Here is a 21,762-nt window from a genome sequence, read left to right as displayed (position 1 = left end):
CCACGCAATCTGTCCCCTCACACATATAGAAGTGACAAACCTCCCCGAAAGCAGTTGCGGAATTAGACTTTCAAATGAAATCTACAACAAGATCAACCGCCAAACCTTTTGTAATGACTTGCCCTTCTGTCTCTGTTCCTCAAAATTCACGCTCGGCTGATGAAAAACTCGCCGGACATTGTGCTTGCGCCTTATCCTCTTGAGAGAAGAACAAAACAGATATGAGCTTTCTCTGAACCCGAGGAGGAAGGAGGGGGTTGAAAGGGTCTTGGCAAGAATATACGCGCGCACGCACACATGCGGAGACACGTCAGATGGGAGCATCTTGTGGGCCCCTCACTCATTTTGAGGACTTGGCCATGGGCGTCCCCCCCCTCAAACCCTCTCCTCGCCCTCCAGAAGTGTGGCGCTCTTTGTCATTGTAATCCGGACTCTATTTGTTAAAGGCTCACTCGCTGTTTGCTCTCGCCGATGGGTGTACATTTGCACGCGTGTGTGTATTTACAAAAGTCAGCGGGCTGAAGGAGTGCCGTGACATCATTGCCGCTGGGTTTTTTATTGTCACACCCTGTATATGCGGTGTCCTCCAGACGGCCCCCCTTACCCAACCTTTCTCAAAAGTGATAGTCTACAGGGAGAAATTACACCTCATCACTCCAGTAATTACTAGTCCTGCTTCTCTAAGTCACCAAACAACATCAAACCCATGGGCCCGGGTCACTCTACAAAACGAGTGACATTTGTGTCTCTGTGTGATATAGCCCATTTTAGGATAGCTGATGCTTTTTGGGTAAAGCTTTAAAATGCATTAAATGTATCAGTCAAAATCAAGTAACTTTTAATGTATAATGTACATACATATAATGTATTATTTAAACAATTGATTATTAGTGCTGTCAGATCGATTAATCGCGATTAATTGCGTCTAACATAAAAGTTTGTGTTTCTATAAATGTGTGTGTGTATATATACATTATTATATATACTGTATGTACGTATATGTGTGTGTGTGTGTGTGTGCGCGCGTTTATATATATACATATATGCGCACACACACACACACATACATATATTATATAAACACAAACTTTTGTTAGATACGATTAATCACAATTAATCGATTTGATAGCACTATTGATTATAAAATATATTTTAACATTTTAACTTTTGTTGTTATATTTGTCAGAAGGGGACAATTTGTTTCATAGACCATATGCACCAGAGAAACAAGATCTTTAGAATTTTGTGTTTGAACTTCTGATTTTGCAGTAGCTCTCTATATTTCTATGGCATCGCTGTTGAAGAGTAATTAGCTGGAGTAATTAGTGGATTTACAGTTATCATGAGAATTGTGGATGTCATAACAGATGTTAGTTGACCGAGAAGGTTTTAAAACAAGCGGTTCTTTCATAAATCCGTAAGATCTTACCTTCATGCTGTGAAAATACAAACCGTAAGACAGAACACTGAAAAGGGGCGGGGCTACGTAAGGTCTATATAGGATTATAATAAATTTGATAATTGAAAAGTTTGAGAAATATCAGCATTAAATGTCTTTTAAGGTCAAATTCAATGGTAAAACTGCCTTTTTTTCTTTAAAAGCATAATTATGTATAATGCAACGTATTAACACATCATTATTAAGAAAAAGAGTAAACACATTTTTTTATGTTATATAAACTTTAAACAATACATATATATATATATATATATTTATTTATTTAAAGCCTGGAAAAGGCACCCCTTTCATATAATCTCTATCCACTAATCCTACATTTTCAACCATGTTACTAATATTTTTTATAGTAATAATAGTGAACTATTCATCATTTTTCAATTTGTCAAAATATCCACTTATATGATAACTCATAATTAAGACTTGCTGAAATTATATGAGATTGTACAATTTGGATTATACTAAAACACAGTTTTATAGTTTATTTTCCTATTATAATTTTGGTTTTGAGGTTTAAGGGTTAAGGCTTTATGGTTGGTCTAGGCTTAGATTTGGTATCTCTAGCAAATTGTTCAGCATTAGATTCATTTAGTCAAAATAACTTCCACTCCTTCTTGCAGAACCATCTCCTTTCTTCTCTGATGATGTGTTTACTGGCGCGAGGGCGGGGCAACCTGTCACTCACATGAGATCGACCAATAGCAAACCACAACCATCCCAATGAACCAATCAGTTCCCGATGAACAAAATCAAGTCCCTTCCCAAAATTTTTCTTGTTTGAGAAGCCAAATATGTCACAATAATAACCTACGTTTCATGCCGACTTTAACACGGCAATTTATTAACACTAAAACGCATCATTTATCTGATTAATAATTCCCAATCTCACAAAATGACGGTTAAAAATCACCTCATCCGTTTCACAGAATGACCCGGCAGCACTCGTGCAATACATAATAGCATAAAACCGGGGTAAGACTCATTTCAGAAAGGGCATGGAGTGCAAATAAGGAAAAAACATCCACCAGGCCGACCTCTCATTACATATACTTCTGCTTGTTGTTTCCGTAGCAATAAAGTGGCAGACATTGGAACTGGTCTGTTGAGCCATTGTTATCATCTCTGACCATCTGCTACCGAAGGCTGACATTCCATCTCATTTGCATGGTAACTGATATGGGGGGAGGAGAGATTGTGGGTGGAGTGGGATGGGGTAAAGGGGGGGTGTGTTTGGAAGGACATATGCCCAAACCCCCATCACAACAATATATACGTGAAAGTTTAGCTTTTTAAGGGACGCAATTCAACGCAAACACGCACCTGCATGCACATGTTAGGAAGAGCAGGATAAATCAGTGTGTGCATGTGGAGAGGAAAAAAAACTGTCTGTTCCTCCCCTCTGTGCGCCGGTTTTTATGTTTTGCGGATGTGGGAGTGGAGTGAAGTGTGTGTGTGTGTGTGTGTGTGTGTGTGGTAGTGGAGGGGTTGCTGTTGATGTGCAAATGTGCATCATATTGAGAGCTTGTGAATAGGGAGGTGTGACGTAGAAAGAGAGCAGAACGCAGGTGCTTATCTCGGGGCTGTCACAGACATAGTGTGTCATATTCCTGGGGACTACCTTTCAAAAGCTACCGGCTCCAGCGCTAGAGCATCAGCCGAGCAGGGACCACACAATCCGCAGCTAACTTTCAGCAGCAGTCAAGTAGGTTGGTGCTACGCTTCTTCTTTTTTTTTTTTTTTTTGATGTGACAGTAGCTGTAGCCGTCTGTGGTCGGTGTTTGGGTATCAAATCGAGCTGTTTGTCTTTGAACTGACAGGATGTGTTGCTGTTGACAGCTTAGTACAAAAGAAAAGTTTTGAATGGGGATTAGAATTTAGAATTGTAACATTCACTTAATCTTTTATTTTAGAAAAGATATGTTTTTTATTTTTTTATAAAAAAAAGAAGTGAAATTCTGATTTCTTTTTCTTAGCTTTTATTGTATTTTTTATTTATTTTTTACTTTTTTGAGATTAGCTTTATTGTTCGCTGAAAGCGACTTCTGTTCGCTCTAGGATTCAGAGGGCGCAAGGGCAGATTAGACAGCTCAAACTGTGTATTTGAAGAAGAATGACCTATTTTTAATCACACAGATAACAGTAGATGTTGTCTACCTAAATGAAAGTCGCTGTGCGTGTGCCGGAGGGTTTAAAGCGAGTCTTAGACGTGTTAGCATTGTGTGTTAGCACAAAGCTTGGGCTTTCGGTACAGCAGCTGAGCACACACAGCCCTTCCTGTCTTTCATCTCAAACTTTCAGGCTTCGGGCTGCGTTAACACTGCCTTCTATCCTGCTGTCTTTAGGTTGTACGGCATTTTGGTTTCGGTTTGGTTTTTTAGCAGTTGCCACCTGGAAAGCAGACTCTGTCTGAGGGTTTACGTTTGAAACTTTTAGATGAGCTAAAACTGGATGTGTGCATGAAGGACATTTTCATTCTTAGAAATGAATAGTGTTTATGTTGCAATGGCATTTTATAAAGCAGTACACTTTAACTTCACATGCGAGCTGAATTTTCTAAATTGAAATTTGCCATGTCAACAGGTTAATTTTCTATTGATATTTTTCATTGCTGTCGATGAACGCTTTCAATACAAGAACTTTTTCTCAGGCCAAAAATATTTACTACTTAAAACACCCAGTTTAGTGAATGTTTTGTTATCTAAAATTAGTCAACGTAATTTTAACAAATGAATCATCATATTACCACGCTGTGGTTATTACATTGAATTGTATGCTGTTTTGTACTGTACTATGCAAAGACAATCTTCATAAAATAATATTTGAGTGAAAATGCCAGTATTTTGTTAATCTAACAGAACGTTTAACTAAAAAGTACAGTAGTTTTGTTTGTTTAAAGCCGAAATCTCTAATAAATCAGATTACGTGCATCACCTTTTATTATTTAACTATTCGTAAAGCAAAGTCAACAGAATTGTGTCGCTTAAGCAAGCTGAATGATGTCTTATCTTCTACTGTCAGGCTCATTACAGGAGCGCAACAGTTTCATCCAGTCGTGTGAGAGAGCAGGGAACTGTCCATGGTGCTGCTCACCAAACTGGTGCTGAACAGACTCTCTCTTCCTCACAAACCGGCCTCGGCTTTGTTGAAGGTCATCTGGGTTCGGCTTTAACCTTCATGACCTTCTGACCTGCTCGTTTACGCCCACTCAGCTGTTAGAAAACACGAGTAAAACTCCCAGTACAACTCAAATTAACACTTCGGTTCAGCTTCGTAATGCTAAACATCAACACGCTGCCATTTGCAATGCCATTTTAGCCCAATAAATCAAGAGATACGACACCAAAACGTTCACATGGTAATTGTGTACCCGTGTAACATCTTGTTACCTGTTTATTTATTTTTTTCTGAACCCCTTGCACAAAGCCATCCATGCACAAACTTCACTTGGTTAATCCAGGCAAATGAATTTTGTGGGTTTAATTCAACAAGGTTTTAAAAATGTTCCATCTGCTGTGGAGCAGCTGGTGATAGACTGAATGTAATTAATTACTTAACTTTTGAACAGTAGTCCAGGAAAACAGAGCGCTGTGTGTGTGTGTGTGTGTGTGTGTGTGTGTGTGTGTGTGTGTTGGAGAAATGCAAGTGAAATCAGGAGCATGGCAGGAAGATTACACACAATAGAGCAACGTTTGATTTTTAGCACCGACCGTTTGATGCGATGACTCCAGAATTATATTCGCAATTAACTGAAAATGTCCAAATGAAAACAAAAGCCACTGAATCCTCTCCATCTGATTGGCTTAAGCGTTTGTGAGAGATTTAAGCGATGCATCAAATGTTTCTTTGAATCTGTAGGCAGATATCTTTCATATGACAGATAACCGAATGTGATTGTGCGAACTGAAAAAAAAAAAAGAAAAAAAAAATCCAGCATGAAGATCAATTTGTACTCAGGCAAAAATAGAAGTAAGTAAAAAAGTAAAGCAGGAAAAGGCAGTGTGCCATGTTGTGTAATTAAAATTACATGGGCCTTTTTTGACACTTTTTTTCCCTCTGAATATATTTCAGCATCTACCTTGATAGCAGTGTTACCTCATTGGCTGCGGGTGTGTTTGTTGGCCTAACTATAAAGGATCTGCCTGCACCCTTGTGGGTTGGGAAGAATTAGGATTTATGAATTTATTTCCTCTGTTGTATTGTTTAAACAGCTTTGGTTCAGTTTTGATCCTTTCCTATGCCTTTGAGGCTGTTCCATGGTGTCAGCTGTTGACTGATAGTAAGAGAACTGCCGCACAGTATGAATGAAAGAGAAGTAGCGGTTGGTAAACACTGATAAGGGATAAATAGAAAGCGGTCAGGCAGAGATAGTTCAGTGGGAGCCCAGATTGTGTGCGGTCTGGTAAAATGAGATTCTAAGCCTGTCCTTTTTTATTCTCCCCCCCCCCTTTAACCACACCATCCACCACCCCTTCACCACACACACACACACACACACACCACCCCTTCACCACACACACACACACACCATCCACCACCCCTCCGGATTGCGTTTGTCTGGAAAATCTCCAGTGACCTCGCTCGGCAAGTCCTAGGCTTTAGAAATCTTTTTTCTTTTTTTTTTTTAATGGTGTGTGTGTGTGTGTGTCTCTGTTTGTTTTGTCTACTGACATGGGTCAAGTTAGCCAATAGACATGTCCCTGCTGATTATGGACAGCTGCCACTAATGTGAGTCCCACCTTAATGCATTTTACATGGAATTATGAGTAGAAAGACAATTTTGGAGTCAGAAGGACACAGCAGCCTGTGTAACGTTACCAAACGTCGCTCTGATATTAAAACACATTTCTTTTTGTTTTCAAGAGCGATTTTGGAATTTTTTGCATTTTTTTAGCATTGTTTTCCCCAGTATATGTTTGTTTTTTTTTAGTCATGGTCCTAATAAAAATATATTTTTATATTTAATTTTTCATTAATAGTTTTATATTTGCATCGCTTTGATTTTGAAGAGGGATTTTGGCAACGCACTCTATATCTTTATTATTTTTCCCAAAACTTTGGAGTATTAATAATAAAACTAACTGTACCTTATTTCAGCATGCTCACAGTAGAAAAATTAAGGAAATATTTTTTTTATAAAAATATAGAAATCAGAATTTTTTCATTTATAGAGTTACACTTTATATTTACATCGCTTTGATTTTTAAACACGTTTCTTTTTGTTTTGAAGAGTGAAATTGCCAATGCACTCGTTATAATTTTTATAATTTTTTTAGTCATTGTCACAGCATAAAGTGATTAAAGAAATAAAAATACAACAGAAAAAAATGCATTTAAAATATTTGATACTTAATTAATAGTTTGATATGCTTTATGTACTTTACATTTTTTATTCATATTTAAATAGAATATTTATGCTAATTCTACACTGCATATTTATCCTAATTTTGCATCTTTTGTAACTATTAATAAATACTAACATTTAAATATTATTAATTGCATTTACTATATTCATGTTCAATATGTTAAGCCACGAACTGATGTTTTATTTAGGTTCATGTATGAAAGCATTCTGGTCTTTATTTATTTATTAATTCATTTTTTGACCTTTGCTTTGCTTTTTTTTTGTTGCTTTTTTTTATCCATCTTTTATGAGATTAGACAGTCCTTCATAAGTTATACCTTGAGGGTCACCATGTGGTATATTTATACTGAAAATAGTTCAGCCCATTGTGCGTCGCTGCCTAATGAGATTGGTGGTTAAATGAATGACACAAAGGCTGAAGGGGGGCGAGCTGGGGGGATAGAGACCCAAAGCACTCGCTTTCCCCTCTCGCCACGCGACACAACAGCAAGACACGGCGTAACCCCGACCCCACCTCCTCTGCTCTCCACTAACAACACCTTTCATGTCGCTGTGAAAAGCTCGCGTGGATGTGGTAAGTCAGGTGGCCCTTCACTAACCCGCTGACTGTGTTTGTGTCCGTCTGTGTTTGTTAAGAGAAAGAGAGGGAAGTGGAGAGGTGGGTCGGGGGTGAGAAAGATGCTTGGCTGGATGGAGGGCTTGATCTGTGAAATGCATCAAGACAAGTGCAGTGCTTTTCGTACGCTGTCATTTCCAGGGTCGTGTTTGAGAGGGGTGATGCTCCTGGAAGCATGTTTTCTGAGTCAGAGTTGACACACTCTTCTTTAGATAAAACTCTTCACTGTAATTAATACATTGTTTGTCTTTCCGTATGCACGCTTTACTTTTGTGTTCGCCTCAACGTCCTCATCTTTAGCTGTGATGCTTGTTCATTTGGGAACTAGTAGTTTTTGTTTAGTTCTGCTTTGGGAAGAGTGGCTTTTGATCATATGCATGGCGAGTTGACATACGTGTATTGCAGGGAAAACTAAAGTTGGTTCTTCCAAGATGCGAGTCGAAAGCCAGATTTAGTGGACTTTACGCTACATGGTTAACTGACCCTGTAATCAGAGGGTCAATTGATTTTTTTTTTTTTTTTTTTTTTTTGATTTTCTCAAAGTTTGCTTCCGCACAGTTGCTTTTAATAATGTGGTTAAAGTAAAAAAAAATCTTCCATTTTTAGATTTTTTTAAATTTGTGTAATTTAGTTATTTTTCATATTTATTTTTGTTATAATATAAAATAGCGATTTTGGTTTCCCACAAATTTGGCATAACATTTAGAAATAGCATAAATGCAACAATATTGAAAATGTATATTTTATAGTTTGCGACATGGCTTGTTATTTTTTAAATAAGTGTGTGGTTTAGATGTGATGCACATGCGCACACACACACACACACACACACACACACACACACACTCAATGCAATATCTAAAGTTGTGGTCAATCACAATCTGATAAAAGCAAATGCAGAGAGTTTGAAATCTGCAAATTGAAACAACTTCAATTTATAAAGTACTTCTTTATTGAACATTTGGTCCTGTGAAAGATGCATATCTTTTTTTTTCTTTTTTTTTTTCTGGCTATGAGAATATGGGTTAAGAGTGTTCAGAATCCATCCTCTTTATTAAATCCTGGGGGTTAAGTCAAATTTACATTTCCTTAAAGATTATTCATTTTACTGATGCATATAATCATGTGTAAGTTCCATCTGCTGTTCTGGGAAGCTTGTTTTAAACTCATAATGTGGCTTTTTTGACCTTTTAAGTAGAAAATAGTGTGACCTCACTGTAGGGTCACGTGTGTGTGTGTGTGTGTGTGTGTGTGTGTGTGTGTGTGTGTGTGTGTGTGTGTGTGTGCGCGCGCATGATTGTCCCTGGAAGTGAGTTGAACTTCCCTATGAGGACATTTTGGGATGTTTTTATTGTGAAAAAATAATTTGTGTATTATACATATAAATATATATAGATATTTTTTTTATTCTAAAAATGCAAAAAGTTTTTCATATTGGGTTATAGAGTTACATATAGTAATTATATATATATTTATATTAATATAATTAGCTTTAAATAGTAGTGTGTGTGTGTGTGTGTTTGTCTGCTGTTGTTCCGCACTTAAGCTAACAGAAGCATTGTAGTTATTAGGATAAAATAAGGCTATTACAGAAATGTTTGCAAATGTTTATTTCTTGCGTAGGCATCATTTATTGTAAGCACCTTAAAAGCAAGTTGTAAAACCAAGTTTATGACAAAAGTGTGCACGCATCCATTCTGTTTATTAGAAGATTACAGAATGAGACTTCATAAATCCATGATCCTGATCCCTCAGCCCGTTTGGACATTTCAGTTAAATCAGAATTCCCCACTAGACCTCTTTTTAATGCATAAAATACTTAGGCGCAACTCTTTCCAAACAAAGCTTACTCGGACTGGGAATTCCTATGCCAGAGGTAAATCCGAGTTAACATGGATTTAGACTGGCATGAGTTAAAGGACTAGAGTTTGTAATCCAGGTGGCCTGGGGATTTCGCCACACACTGGCAAAAATCACTTAAAACTCCCCGAACAGCCTGAGCTGCAGGATCCAGCCTGAAATGATGACAGCACAGCGGAGATGTGCTGAAGCTGAGCTCATGGTGCTGGTGTCTGTGTAGATGCCAAAGAGGACTTTCCAGCGTGTTATAGACCTGCTCGCTCTGCTTTAGATAGGGATTTGACACCGTTCGCGTCGGAGATGTCGGTTTGTTCGACTCAGCCTGTGCATGTGTTATGAGGTGGAGTGTCACATGTGCCTCAAAGAACCCCGTTAATAAGGCTCAAGTATCCCTCATCATCTTTACTGTTCCTATTGTGCTCATATTAACTCATTTTATACATCATATACAATATTTAGCATTAGTAAGGATCAGTAATACTATTAAAGCTGCTTTTAAACAAATAAAACTTTACAGATTACACTTCATTATTATTTTGTGTCTTTATAGTGGAGCTGAAATAATGACATTAATTACAATTAGTTGTGGTTTTAATCTATTAATATTATTATTATTATTATTTTTTTTTTAATTGATACTGTTATTTCAAGTTGCACATATATTGTACTTTGAGTGTAAAACTTCACAAGGTTTACACTGGCATATTTTTGTCATAGTGGAACTGAAAAAATGTCATAAAAGAACTATAATAAATCAATAATAATTCATTTGTAAATGGATTCTATTATAATTAGCACATATATTCTACTTTGAGTGTAAAACTTAACAGATTGTCATATTTTTGTCCTTATAGTGGAACTGAAATTATGACATAAAGGAACTATGATAATTAATTAATTAATTAATAGATTTTTTTTTTTTAAATTGATACTATTATTATAATTAGCACATATATTCTACTTAGTGTAAAAATGTACAGATTATACATTGTCATATTTTTGTCCTTATAGTGGAAATGAAATAAAAACATAACTCACAATTAGTTGTGGTTTTAATCTATTAATGTATTTTTTTTATTATTTTACTTATTTTTTTAATTTTTAAATGGATACAATTTTAATTATAAGTAGCTCATATATTCAACTTCAAGTGTAAAACTTGACAGATTACACATTAAACACAAATTAGCTGTATTTTAATATTAGCATTTATTGTTATTTAATTAATTATTTTTATATTGATACCATCATTGTAATTACCACATATATTGTACTTTGAGTGTAAAACTTGACAGATTACACTATCATATTTTGTCCTTATAAAGGATTTTTTATATATTAATATTTTATTATCATTATCATTTATTTATTTATTTATTTATTATTATCCTATTATTATAAAAAAAAATTATAAATATTTATTTTTCTAATCCTTTGACCGCCACAAAATCAAAATTTAAGTTCTCAATGTTGGGAATCACTAGTGTATTGTGAAAAAGTAACTTTTCCCCTCCCAAAAAATGCCTAATTTTGAAGAAAGCAATTTATCCGAAGTGAATCTAAATTACAAGTGGAATTCACCCTCACTTGCATTGCCAGATTGTTTTGGGGTTCAATTTCATAATCAGAGCTCAACACTGTCAGTGGCCGCCAGTTTCCAAACATATGCCATGAAGGGCAACCTTTCCCTTTTTCCCTCTCTCCGTCTCACATGCTGCTGAAACAAGTGAGCAAACAGGAGGGCCAGTGTTTGTGGAGGATGAAGAAGCTATGGTGAAGTGGAGTTGTTTAATGACAGGAACAGCTGACTCATTAGGCAAGTGCAGTGAAAGGTAATTAACCCTGGGAAAAGTACAGCTGCCATGCGAGCTGTTCATTTCAATCTTATTAGGAATCAGGAGTTTAAAGGGTCTTCTCCTTTCAAACCCTGCCTGTGATATAGGCCTACTTTCCCCCCTTTCTCTTTTTCCATTTTTTTTTTTTTTTTTTAACCCAGGGGCTTCAGAGCCTGGAGACCTGCCTTTTGTGCTCCAGGATTTAGCTGGAATGGTAGCCACGGCTTCAACAAATTGCCGACCACCTGGTAGTACTCATGCATCCTCTCTATTGAGATACCTTCCCGTCCTGAGACAATGGGCCGGATCAGTGCGTGCTGATAACGGAGAACAGGCGTGGAAGTTGTCCCTGCTAACACCTGGCCTCGATTGTGGCATCTCATTTTCGTTTCAGATGCCCTTTTATGCTTCTCCAAAGCACATTAAGGGAAGCGATAGGTCAGCCTTTGAATTGAAGATGTAGAGACAATGCAGTTGTTAGCATAAATAAATATGTTCACGTTGCCCAGTAACTTTTCTGAAATGTATTTGTGCCCCTACGCTAGGTCATTTACTAGACTTTAATGAAGTATCTCTCGCTGTTCAAATGGGACTGTATTTTAAAGGAGCTTCGGTAAAGGCCATCACACTTTACCAATTTTTAGATTGAAAAGTGCCTGACAGTATTATTTAGCTCTTTTGGAGCCAGTTTTATTAACCGAATGATGAATGAATGAACCAATGAATGAATGAATAAATAAAATAAATAAATAAATAAATAAAATGTATTATTTATAATGAATTAGACTATTGCAAACAACATTTTGGCTGTGAAAAGATTAATCGTGATTAATCGCATCCAAAATAAAAGTTTGTGTTTACATAATATATGTGTGTGTGTACTGTGTATAATTATTTTGTATATATAAATACACACACGTGCATGTATTTATTTAAGAAATATTTGCATGTATATACTGTATATATTTATATATAATTTATATTATATATAAATATTTATATTTTATATATAAATAACACATTTTTCTTAAATATATACATGCAAGTGTGTGTATTTATATATACAAAATAATTATACACAGTACACACACTTATATTATGTAAACACAAACTTTTATTTTGGATGCGATTAATCACGATTAATCTTTTCACAGCCCGAATATATATATATATATATATATATATATGTATGTGTATCTATGTATATATATATATATATATATATATATATATATTACAATGACTTCTTACTATTGCAAAAATTATGTATATTATATATTACAATATACTGTATTTGTCGATATATATATATATATATATATATATATATAATGTGTATATATATATCGACATATATTGTAAATATTATATATACATAATATAATATACATAATTTGATATGTATTATATATTCAAAAAATACACATGATACATTTTTTTGTTTGCAATAGTAAGAATGCGCTATAATAAATAATTTATAATTCAGTACAGTTCAGATAGATAGATAGATAGATGGATGGATATTTAATTATGTGATATTGTACATGATATAGTGTTTAGTTTCATAGGATTATTTTATCTATTTTTTTGTGCTCCATTAAATGACTTTTATAATTGATTAATTTATTTGGTCACTTTTGCAGAACTGTTTGCACGAGCTTTAACTTCGGAGCTCTACAAACGCCATGTTTCCATTGCAAACAACCTTTTTTTTTTTTATCATCTGCGTTTGCTGGCAGATTTCTCATAGAATAATTTATCAGATGAGAAATGCTTTAAACAGTTGGAAACAAGTGTATCTTTGAAGTTACTCCCACATTAGACCTAGGGACAGATGATGCACTTTAAGGTAATTATACTGAAACTAATTATGCTTGCCCTAGAAAGAAAACATAGCCTCATATTCCAGGAGCTAACAGAAGTTAAAATAGCAGCTTTTTGAGTTCTCAGATTTCACAGTTTAAAGTCTCTGGCATGAAGTACAGGGAGACTGATATCTCGCGTTTACACACACCCGCCCCTTCTAATCTCAGGCGTCCCCTTTCTTTACATCTCCCTGCCTTTGTTTTTTTACGCAGAAGGCCTATATAGTGAATGATCATTGTGAATATTTCTTTTTCTTTTTTGATTTGATCAATCTTTGATGTGCATGTAATTAATTTCCCTTGAAGTAAAAAGTATCAAAGCGACGTACAATAATGGATTGTGTTCAACTCCACCCAGTTCAGACATATGTCACTGTTTGCTTCACACCTCCGCATGCTTTTTTATTTCAAAAAGCATGTAAACAAAACCCCCAACCGCCCTTCCGACGCGCATTCAATTGCAATTATTTTCTTCCTTTCTTTCCCCTTTTTTCGGTTACAGTAAGACATTCAGCGCAGGGGGAAAATGAAAGTAAAACGCCGCTATCTCTCGCTTTGCGCTTTATTACGCCGCAACAGAAAAACACTTAGCATGTAAAATGAATGTGGAAATTATTCCTGGGGTAAACTATAAACACACAAGTTACCCCTCCCACCCCCCCCACCACCACCATCCTCCTAGATCAGAGTGTAATTGCCAGTAATCAGGTCTGTTTGCAGCTGATAAAACCTCTCTGAATGCGTGGAACCCTCTTTGTATGATGACTCAATTATGCCCGAAGTGGCTCATCAAACCTGGACCATCAGCAGCTTTAATAAATAAGGAGGCACAAACTTGCTGCAGGCGCATTGTGATTCCATTCATTCCATAATTAAATCCATTCCTGGCTTAACCCTTTTCCAGCCAGACGCTACAGACAAACAAAAAGAGGGAGAGAGCGAGATAGAAAGAGAGTGGGTGACCTTGCAATGAGATCCTGTGTGTCTTCATAACTCTCTCTGTGCGATACTAGCGAGACAGGTGATATGGAGAGAGAGAGAGAGAGGAGAAGAAAACAGGGAAAGGTGATTGGAAGGAGAGAGAAGGAGGAGGGAGGGAGGTATCTGGGTGGAGATAGAGCTGGAGGTCTTTATTTATTCATTGTTTAGTGCCACATAGTGCTTATTCCGTAATTACACTGAAAGTACAATCTAATCATAACAGTCATTCAGGAAGGAAAAGGGCACTGAGTGCGCTTCGGATGTTTTTTACGCTTATTTCTTTCTTTTTTACCCTCTATCATCTCACAAAGTCGAGATACTGAGACGAAACTTAATGCGAGCGAGAGAGCACTTGTAGGCGTGCACATTTAATTTAAAAAAGCCATTCTTTTTTTTTAGAAATACACTTCTGAAAAGTCTAAAAAAGTTGTTAAATTCAAATTAAATAAACTTGGACAAAACGTGTGCGCAAAAATGCACTTTCAGTGGAAGTCTATGGGAATATCGGTGCTTGCTGCATAGACCTTTTTTAACATTTTTAATAAATATTTTTTTTTAACCATCAGTTTCACCACGAAATTAATTAGGTTTGTTTTTATTGCTATTATCTACATTTATTATGTACATTTATTAACTGCTTTTCATTTTTATCCATTTGTCAACATTCTGAAATCTAACATCCAGAATAAATGTTTGCTTTATCAAAAATTATTTTAGTGTCATTAATACTTTCTATTAATAATTTGAGTTAGTTTTTTTTCCTCTTTCATTTCATCAAGAGTTTTCTTTTTTTTTGCTGTTTTATTAGTTTTTATTGATTTATTTTTTCACATTTTTTTTTTTTTAATTAATTTTTACCATTTATTTTATTTTATTTCAAGTATGGTTGTTTTTTTTGGAAAACACTTTATTTTACAGTGTTTGTGTAATTACTATAGTAATAACTATAATTTATGCATAATTGCATGCAGCTAACCCTAAACTAAAACCTAACCCTATAGTAAGTACATTTAGTTAATTACTCTCTAACATGGACACCTTAAAATAAAGTGTAACCTGTTTTTTTTTTATGGTTTTAGTTTTAGTTAATGATAATCACCCTCCTTCCTTGACACTCATTTGGTTTACTTTGTTACTGATTGTTTACTAATAACCCAAAATGAATTGAAATCGTTAAATAGAAGTGAATTCTGTGTCAAATATAAGTTAAAACAAAGTTTGTACGCTTGCCCCATAGACATCCATTGTAAGTGCATAATGCACGTTTGTCTTTCCTAAAAATATTTCCGTGCTAATCAACAGAATGCACAAATATTGTCGCTTAACTTGCAATTTAACCTTGAACACCATTTCTGTGCATGTCGTAATAAAGCTAAAGATGATTTGAGGTTTGATTACCAGCAGTCGTCCCTTGAGCGGTTAAATCCAATGAGCGATTGTGATGCTGATAACAAACATAATTACCATATGCATTGTGTCGTTGTCTGTTTGTTTGTCTTATTTTCGGTGATGTTAGCATTCATGTGTTAAAGACTATGCGCTAACATTGTACCCGGCCTTTAATGATAGCGTGTGCGTTTCTGTTTTGACCAGAAAATGTCATTCATATTTTCTTTCTCATTTGTGTGTGTTAACACTAATCTTCTTTGTATGTATGTTTTTAAGGGTCGCCGTGTCGTTTATTTGAATCAAATCACGCCCATTGATGTCTAGAGGCTGTAAAGTGCAACTCTCTCTTTGGGCTCAGACGGGGCTTTGAGAAAAAGAGCAGATGGGTTAGGGCAAAGTGCAGCGGCCGCATACACACACGCGCAGACGTACACACACACACACACACACGCACGCCGCATCAGGAAGCACTATCTCCTTGGAGACCGCGAGGCCATGCACATTAGTGGCCCGGCCCTCAGAGGGACGCTGTCTGCGCGCAGAAGGGGCGAGAGAAACCCCCTTATAATGATTCAGCAGATGACGGGCCGCTCAAGGAGTGGGCCCTTTTTCTTCTTATGCTAATGAGGGGGGCCCCCTCCTCGTCCCCGGGCCCCTGTGCTCGTGTGGTGGCGGGGGCCAACGGGCAAAAGATGCTGGGAGTTTTTAGCCATAATTAACACAAAGCTCTCTCTCTCTCTCTCTCTTTCTCTCTCTCAAAGCCAACAGGCATGAATGGCTCACCAATAGCGGAGCTCAGGCGTTGTGTAGCGCAGCGTTTAAATTGTCCCGATGCGCGCAATCACACAAAACTCTTCCCGGATTAACCATATTAATTACACACAAGCTATTTGATTTCTGTCAAGCAATCAATTTGCATCTTGTTAAGAAAGCCACATGAGGTCTTGTCTGGTAATTCGCTCCCAGGTTTCTCAACGGTTTGTAACATTCACGGTTAGCGCTCCGAACAACTCCTGAATGTCGTCGTCCAAGTGGAAGTGAATTTAAAATAAAAGTGTTTTTAAACTGTGCACTGTTACCTAAAAATGGCCAGAAAAAGTATTATTTAATGTGACTTTGAGTGCATTGAGTTCATTTTAACAGATATGAATAGATTTTTCAAGTTAAAACTGCACATTTGAATGTTTTACATGAATCAGAAATGTCTTATAACTGCAGTTTATGTGGTCATGTTTTCACTTAAGGACACATTTGTGAGTTAAACATTTATTATAAGTGCAATTCAAGTTTTTTTTCACTCTGAGCACGAATAGCGTTTCTGTTCGAACAAAAATCTTTAAAAAAGTATGCACAAGCTAATGTCATAAGAATGATTTAATATGACTAAAGCAACCTGACTGCATTGAGTTAGTGATTTTCAAAAGGCTAGAAATATCTTTTTAATGTTTTACAATAGAAATGTCCTTATAACTGCTGTATTTTGTGTCATGTTTTCTCTAAAGGACACATTTGAGATTTAAAAAATGGATTCCACACTTTAGTCATTCAAAAATACTTGTCCTTGATATCTTTTTGTCATTTTCTTCTTCACTCAGAGCATGAATGTCACACTCACATCATAGAACAGCTGAAGAAACGTGTGTGCAGTAACCGGAGCGGCCCGCTGGGACCTCGCAGAACATCTTATTCATTACAGGCCATACAAACAAAGGTAAAATTAGTCATTGTTTCTGCAGTGGATATATATATATATATATAGGCCATTGATTCAGTCAGAGTATCTCGCATGTGCACTTCCAGTAGTTTATACGCTCTTGTTCATATGTATCACATTGTGGACTAAAAATAATAATTTGCCTCTGTTTTTCATGTTGGTGTGTATTTACATGCTGCATAATCATTTAGGCCTATGAAAGTAGAAAAGTATTGCACCACACTGTTACATGTAGTACTTTATCTATTTAAAAATATATATATTACATTTTTTATGTATTTAACATTTTCTGTGTGAGCTTTAGACACAATGGAAATGCACTATGGGGCAACTGTTAGTGCATAACTATCAACATAGTTTGGGTTAACATAGTTTTGAGTGTGTGTGAGATTTTTGTGTGTGTTTAGCCTATATGATACACCATCATTTAAAAAGTATTGTTACCAGTACAACACTGCAAAAAGGAAAGAAAAAATCGAATATATTCAATTCTAACATTATTTAATATGAACAAACTTGATTATTTTAGTTTGCAGACAGTGTAGCTTCTTTAAGTGATAGTTGCACAGTATATTATAGTAAAGCATGCGAAGTTTGTTTGTAGTTTGTCTGGGGAATCACTTGTGCCGGTTGAAACTGACGTGATACCTGAGGTCGGCGGCGCTTGTTGACATATGGTTTGGTTTTGTAAGGTGGTGACGTGTAATTTAAGGGATTGTTAGTGAGCAGCTGTTGCCTGATCGCTCTCCTCCTCGTGTCAAAGTTTCCGCTCTGAACCTACCGAATATCAAATTACGTAACCCTCGAAATCTGCGTAAACCTTTGTGGAAATAAAGCCCTGTGCTTGTCGGGGGGCTAATAAAAGCTTTCTTTTCACTTTCACAGCGAAACAATACAGAAATCACGATACAAAAACCCATCTCTCGCGGTTTTTAATAGTTTCAGCTTTCAAGAGGTGTTCAGAAAAGCCCGTCCGGAAGCGCCAGGCCACTTCTGGCGTTGTGTGTGCTAGCGTGCGTCTGTGTGTACACGAGCGAGCCAGTGTAATGAACTAATCAGGTACATTAGTTTTTACAGAATGTAATCTATAGTGTTTGGGAGTTGTTTGTCTCAATAGGGGCCCCCAGTAATCAAAAGTAATGAAGCTATTACGCGTCGGGAGCCGGGAGAGGGCCGGCGTGGCATTAAGAGTGGGCCACATAAAAGGTTTATTAAAGGAAATTAAGGTCCATCAATGCCACACCTGCTCCCCCTATTATAAATGTATGACAGGTCAGTGGCTTCAATCACAACAGCCAAGCCGAGAGAAGGGGAGATAGGAGTCATGTTTCCCATTATAAGCGAAGTAACAGCCCAGCCAGTGACTCACCGAGCTCACCAGACCCTCCGACCGCTATAGAGCGCCATCAGCCCAGAATAATTACATTTAATAGGTTTTATTTGGGATCAGCAAGGCACTGCTGGCAGAGAGAAACCGAGAGAGAGGGAGACTGAGTGAGTGAGTGAGTAGGTGCACCGGTATTAACAACTCTTTTTGTCTAAACACACACACACACACACACACACTACTACTTTTGTTTGTCGCTGGTTTTTGCATTATTAAATTTTTGCTCGCCCCTGTCTCACCCTCTTAAAAGTGAAGGCCTGTCTGACTGTACTCTGTTTGCTGCTGTAGTTCTGTGCAGATGCTAAGTCAATTAAATCAAGCCAAAATATGAAGCTCGGCACACAATGCACATAATGGACCCGAGCCACTGCGAACACTGTGAAATTTCCCTCTTTTATTTGTCATAAAGTTCATTGACCTTTCATTTCTTGTGCTGACGCCTCATTGCACGCTCCAGGAATCAGTTGATTGGATTAGGTTTTTTACTACTATCATTTACTGTAATCCTAGAATTTTAAACTTATTCATTCTTTTCTTTTCTCTTTTTTTTTTTTTAAGATCTAAAGTTGTGATGCCTTGCAGATGGGCTGTTTCTGAAATTGCAAAATGAAGTGCTTGCGATGTGATAAACTCTTTGCATGACAATAATCTGGCTTACTTATTAATAACCTAAACTGACAGGAACTTAGCTGTCACTCTGATGATGAGATCCTGTTGAGATGAGTTATTAAACAGGATTATAAATCTCTGGAATTGAAAATTGCTATTTGTTATTAACTTTTTTTCTGTTTTTATTTCCAGATGGAGTCTGACAGTGAAGAGAATCGCAGTGAAACATGTGATGGCACAAGTAAGTGCTAAATATATATACTAACTTTAATAATATAATATAACGTAACATAACATAACATAACATTACATGACATGACGTGACATCATATGACATATAACGTAACATGACATATAACAACGTATAACATGACGTGTAACAATATAACATAACAACAAAATATATAACATAACATAACAGCAGTGTCTTAAATTATCTAGTTTATATATATATACTGTATATATATATGAACTAATATATATATATATATCTACTGTATATGTATGAACTGATATATATATATACTGTATATATAATTATTATCTATTTTTATTGATATTATATATCAATCTTTCTTTATTAGGTTAATAAATCTTTTTTTAATTAATTCTTTATTAAGGTTCAGATCAAGTAGATATATCTAGCTTGACTTTTTATATTTTACTTCATATAATTATCAACCGTATACTCAGCGCTTTACATTCAAATAGTTAGAAATGTCAGCTCTTATTTACATATTTTAATTAACATCTGCTTAGCATTTTAAAAAGTTGAATGGCGTAATACATTTTAGCATAAAGTGTTAAAGTGCTTCATATCATTGTAAAGATGTATAACCCATTACCTCTGCAACATAATATTTATTTCATGCTCTTGTTATGAAACACGATCTCATAACACTTTTTAGAACGCATTATTGGTTTATATAAACATGCATTATATTTGCCCTGTACAAAGTTCACACAAACAAGCTGAACACATTTCCCATGATGCCTCAGCGACGGCTTCCTGACAGGCCCGCGTGCGCACGCCCCCTTTTCCTACGCACATTTGATCTGAAGTGTTAGTTTAACGGTCTCACATCAGATCTGTCAATTTTAATATTAATCCTCTTTAGCTGGAGAGAGGTGCGGTTGCCGCGGCGATGCATTATGCATAGACAGTGACTTCATTATGTGGCAATATTCTTTCAAACGAGTTAAGGAGGGCGTCGTGAATGGAAAGGGGACATCATTATTTAAGTGTTTAGAGCCACGTACTGTACCGCTCATGTGCGCCTGGCCCTTTAATGTGCCGGTAAAAATTCATGATGGTGTTTTATTGAGTCTTCACCATGGGATTGAAGTGAAGCTGTGAATGAGATATTCTCTCCTACTGACACACATTCCTTCTCTCTCTCCCTGTCTGTCTGTCTGTACATCTCGTGAGACTAAGTTCACAGTGAGGCTTTGAATATATCATTATGTCAGAGCTGTGATTGTTAAACACTGTTTCGTAAAGTGATCCAGCTTTTTTTTCCCCCATGCATATCCAGATATGTGTATTGTCTTACGCTGTGTAGTCAGTTGCTAATTTTACCCCGAGAGAAAATATTGCTTTATGAAATCTAAAACAATTCATTCCTGTCAGAGAATTTTCATTTTACCTTTCCTTTCATTTAGTCTACAAAATGTTTGTCTGGTAACCTAAAAAGTGCATCATGTTTAGTTTGATTCAAGTCAGACATATAATAATATAATATGTAATATATTTAATTAAAAAATATAAATGTATAAAAAATATGAAAAAAATATGAAAAATATTTAAATATGATGAATTTTAAGGGCATTTTATTTCATATAATTTTAAATTCAATATAATGTATTATAATGTATTTTGTAGCTACAATGTAATATGCATATTATTTTATTGTATTATTAATATTATGCATAATACTGAAATACTGAATACTTTGTGTTGCATCTCTTGTATGTAACAAATAAATTTTTACTTATAATGATGAGTAAATTAACTAGTTGCAATTGACATAAAGACATGATAAACTGCTTGATGTTCACCCCTACTTCATAAGAAAGACATTACCCAGAATGCCTGACCTTAAAGGGCCAGAGCACTCAAAAATGAGTCAACTTCTTAGCACTCTTATTAGAAATAAGGTTCTATAACCCTAGGGTTCTTGCCTTAATTTTAGAGAACGCTTAATGCCAAAAAGGTACAATATGAGGAGAAATGATTACATAATACTTTCATGTTTAATGGGTTACTTTAAAGTATGTTAACGATATGTTTAATTTATAAAAATGATCCCATGATGGAAGGTTGTGTAAATGAAGTGCCTGAAAGAACCCTAAATAGGACCTTATGGCCTGTTAATCCACTAGAAAAATAGGGTCAACTGATACCGGACAAGGGTAGATCCTCTCTAACGTGGTTTTAAAAATTCCTGAAGCCTTATTTGCATCTTTTTGTTTTGTATGGATTTGCATCCTTTTTGCTGCTATCCATAGCCACATTTTCAGAGCAAAAAAAAAAGAGGTAGAGGAAGTTTTTTGCTTAAGATGTTTTGTATGCCAGAAGAGTTGTATCCTCAACACAAGCGTCTCTCAGCGAGTCAGCAGGAGCCTTCATCATTGTGTCCGTCTGAGTGTGACATTAAAGCGAGAGGTGTGTGAAGGATCACAGGCAGG

At 36.0% G+C, this 21,762-nt stretch overlaps 1 protein-coding gene across 6 annotated transcripts in view; it reads left to right on the top strand.

Moving 5' to 3' along the window:
• The window catches only part of st18 (ST18 C2H2C-type zinc finger transcription factor), a 61,730-nt gene that overhangs the window by 12,135 nt on the left and 27,833 nt on the right, over nucleotides 1-21,762 (top strand). For 3 of the 6 annotated variants that reach the window (XM_084399589.1, XM_084399584.1, XM_084399586.1), the window contains 2 exons: nucleotides 16,960-17,075; nucleotides 19,267-19,315. In XM_084399589.1, coding sequence (XP_084255715.1) covers nucleotides 16,960-17,075; nucleotides 19,267-19,315 — 165 coding nt within the window. Of the gene's footprint in view, nucleotides 1-2,551; nucleotides 2,624-2,909; nucleotides 3,163-16,959; nucleotides 17,076-19,266; nucleotides 19,316-21,762 lie in introns of those variants that run through there. The other 3 variants (XM_084399588.1, XM_084399585.1, XM_084399587.1) reach the window with 3 other exon arrangements.

This window comes from Rutilus rutilus (assembly GCF_951802725.1).
Source record: "Rutilus rutilus genome assembly, chromosome: 24".
NCBI classification, from domain to species: domain Eukaryota; kingdom Metazoa; phylum Chordata; class Actinopteri; order Cypriniformes; family Leuciscidae; genus Rutilus; species Rutilus rutilus.
The sequence above is the reverse complement of the archived record's forward strand: the minus strand, read 5'-3'. Positions and strand labels throughout refer to the sequence as shown.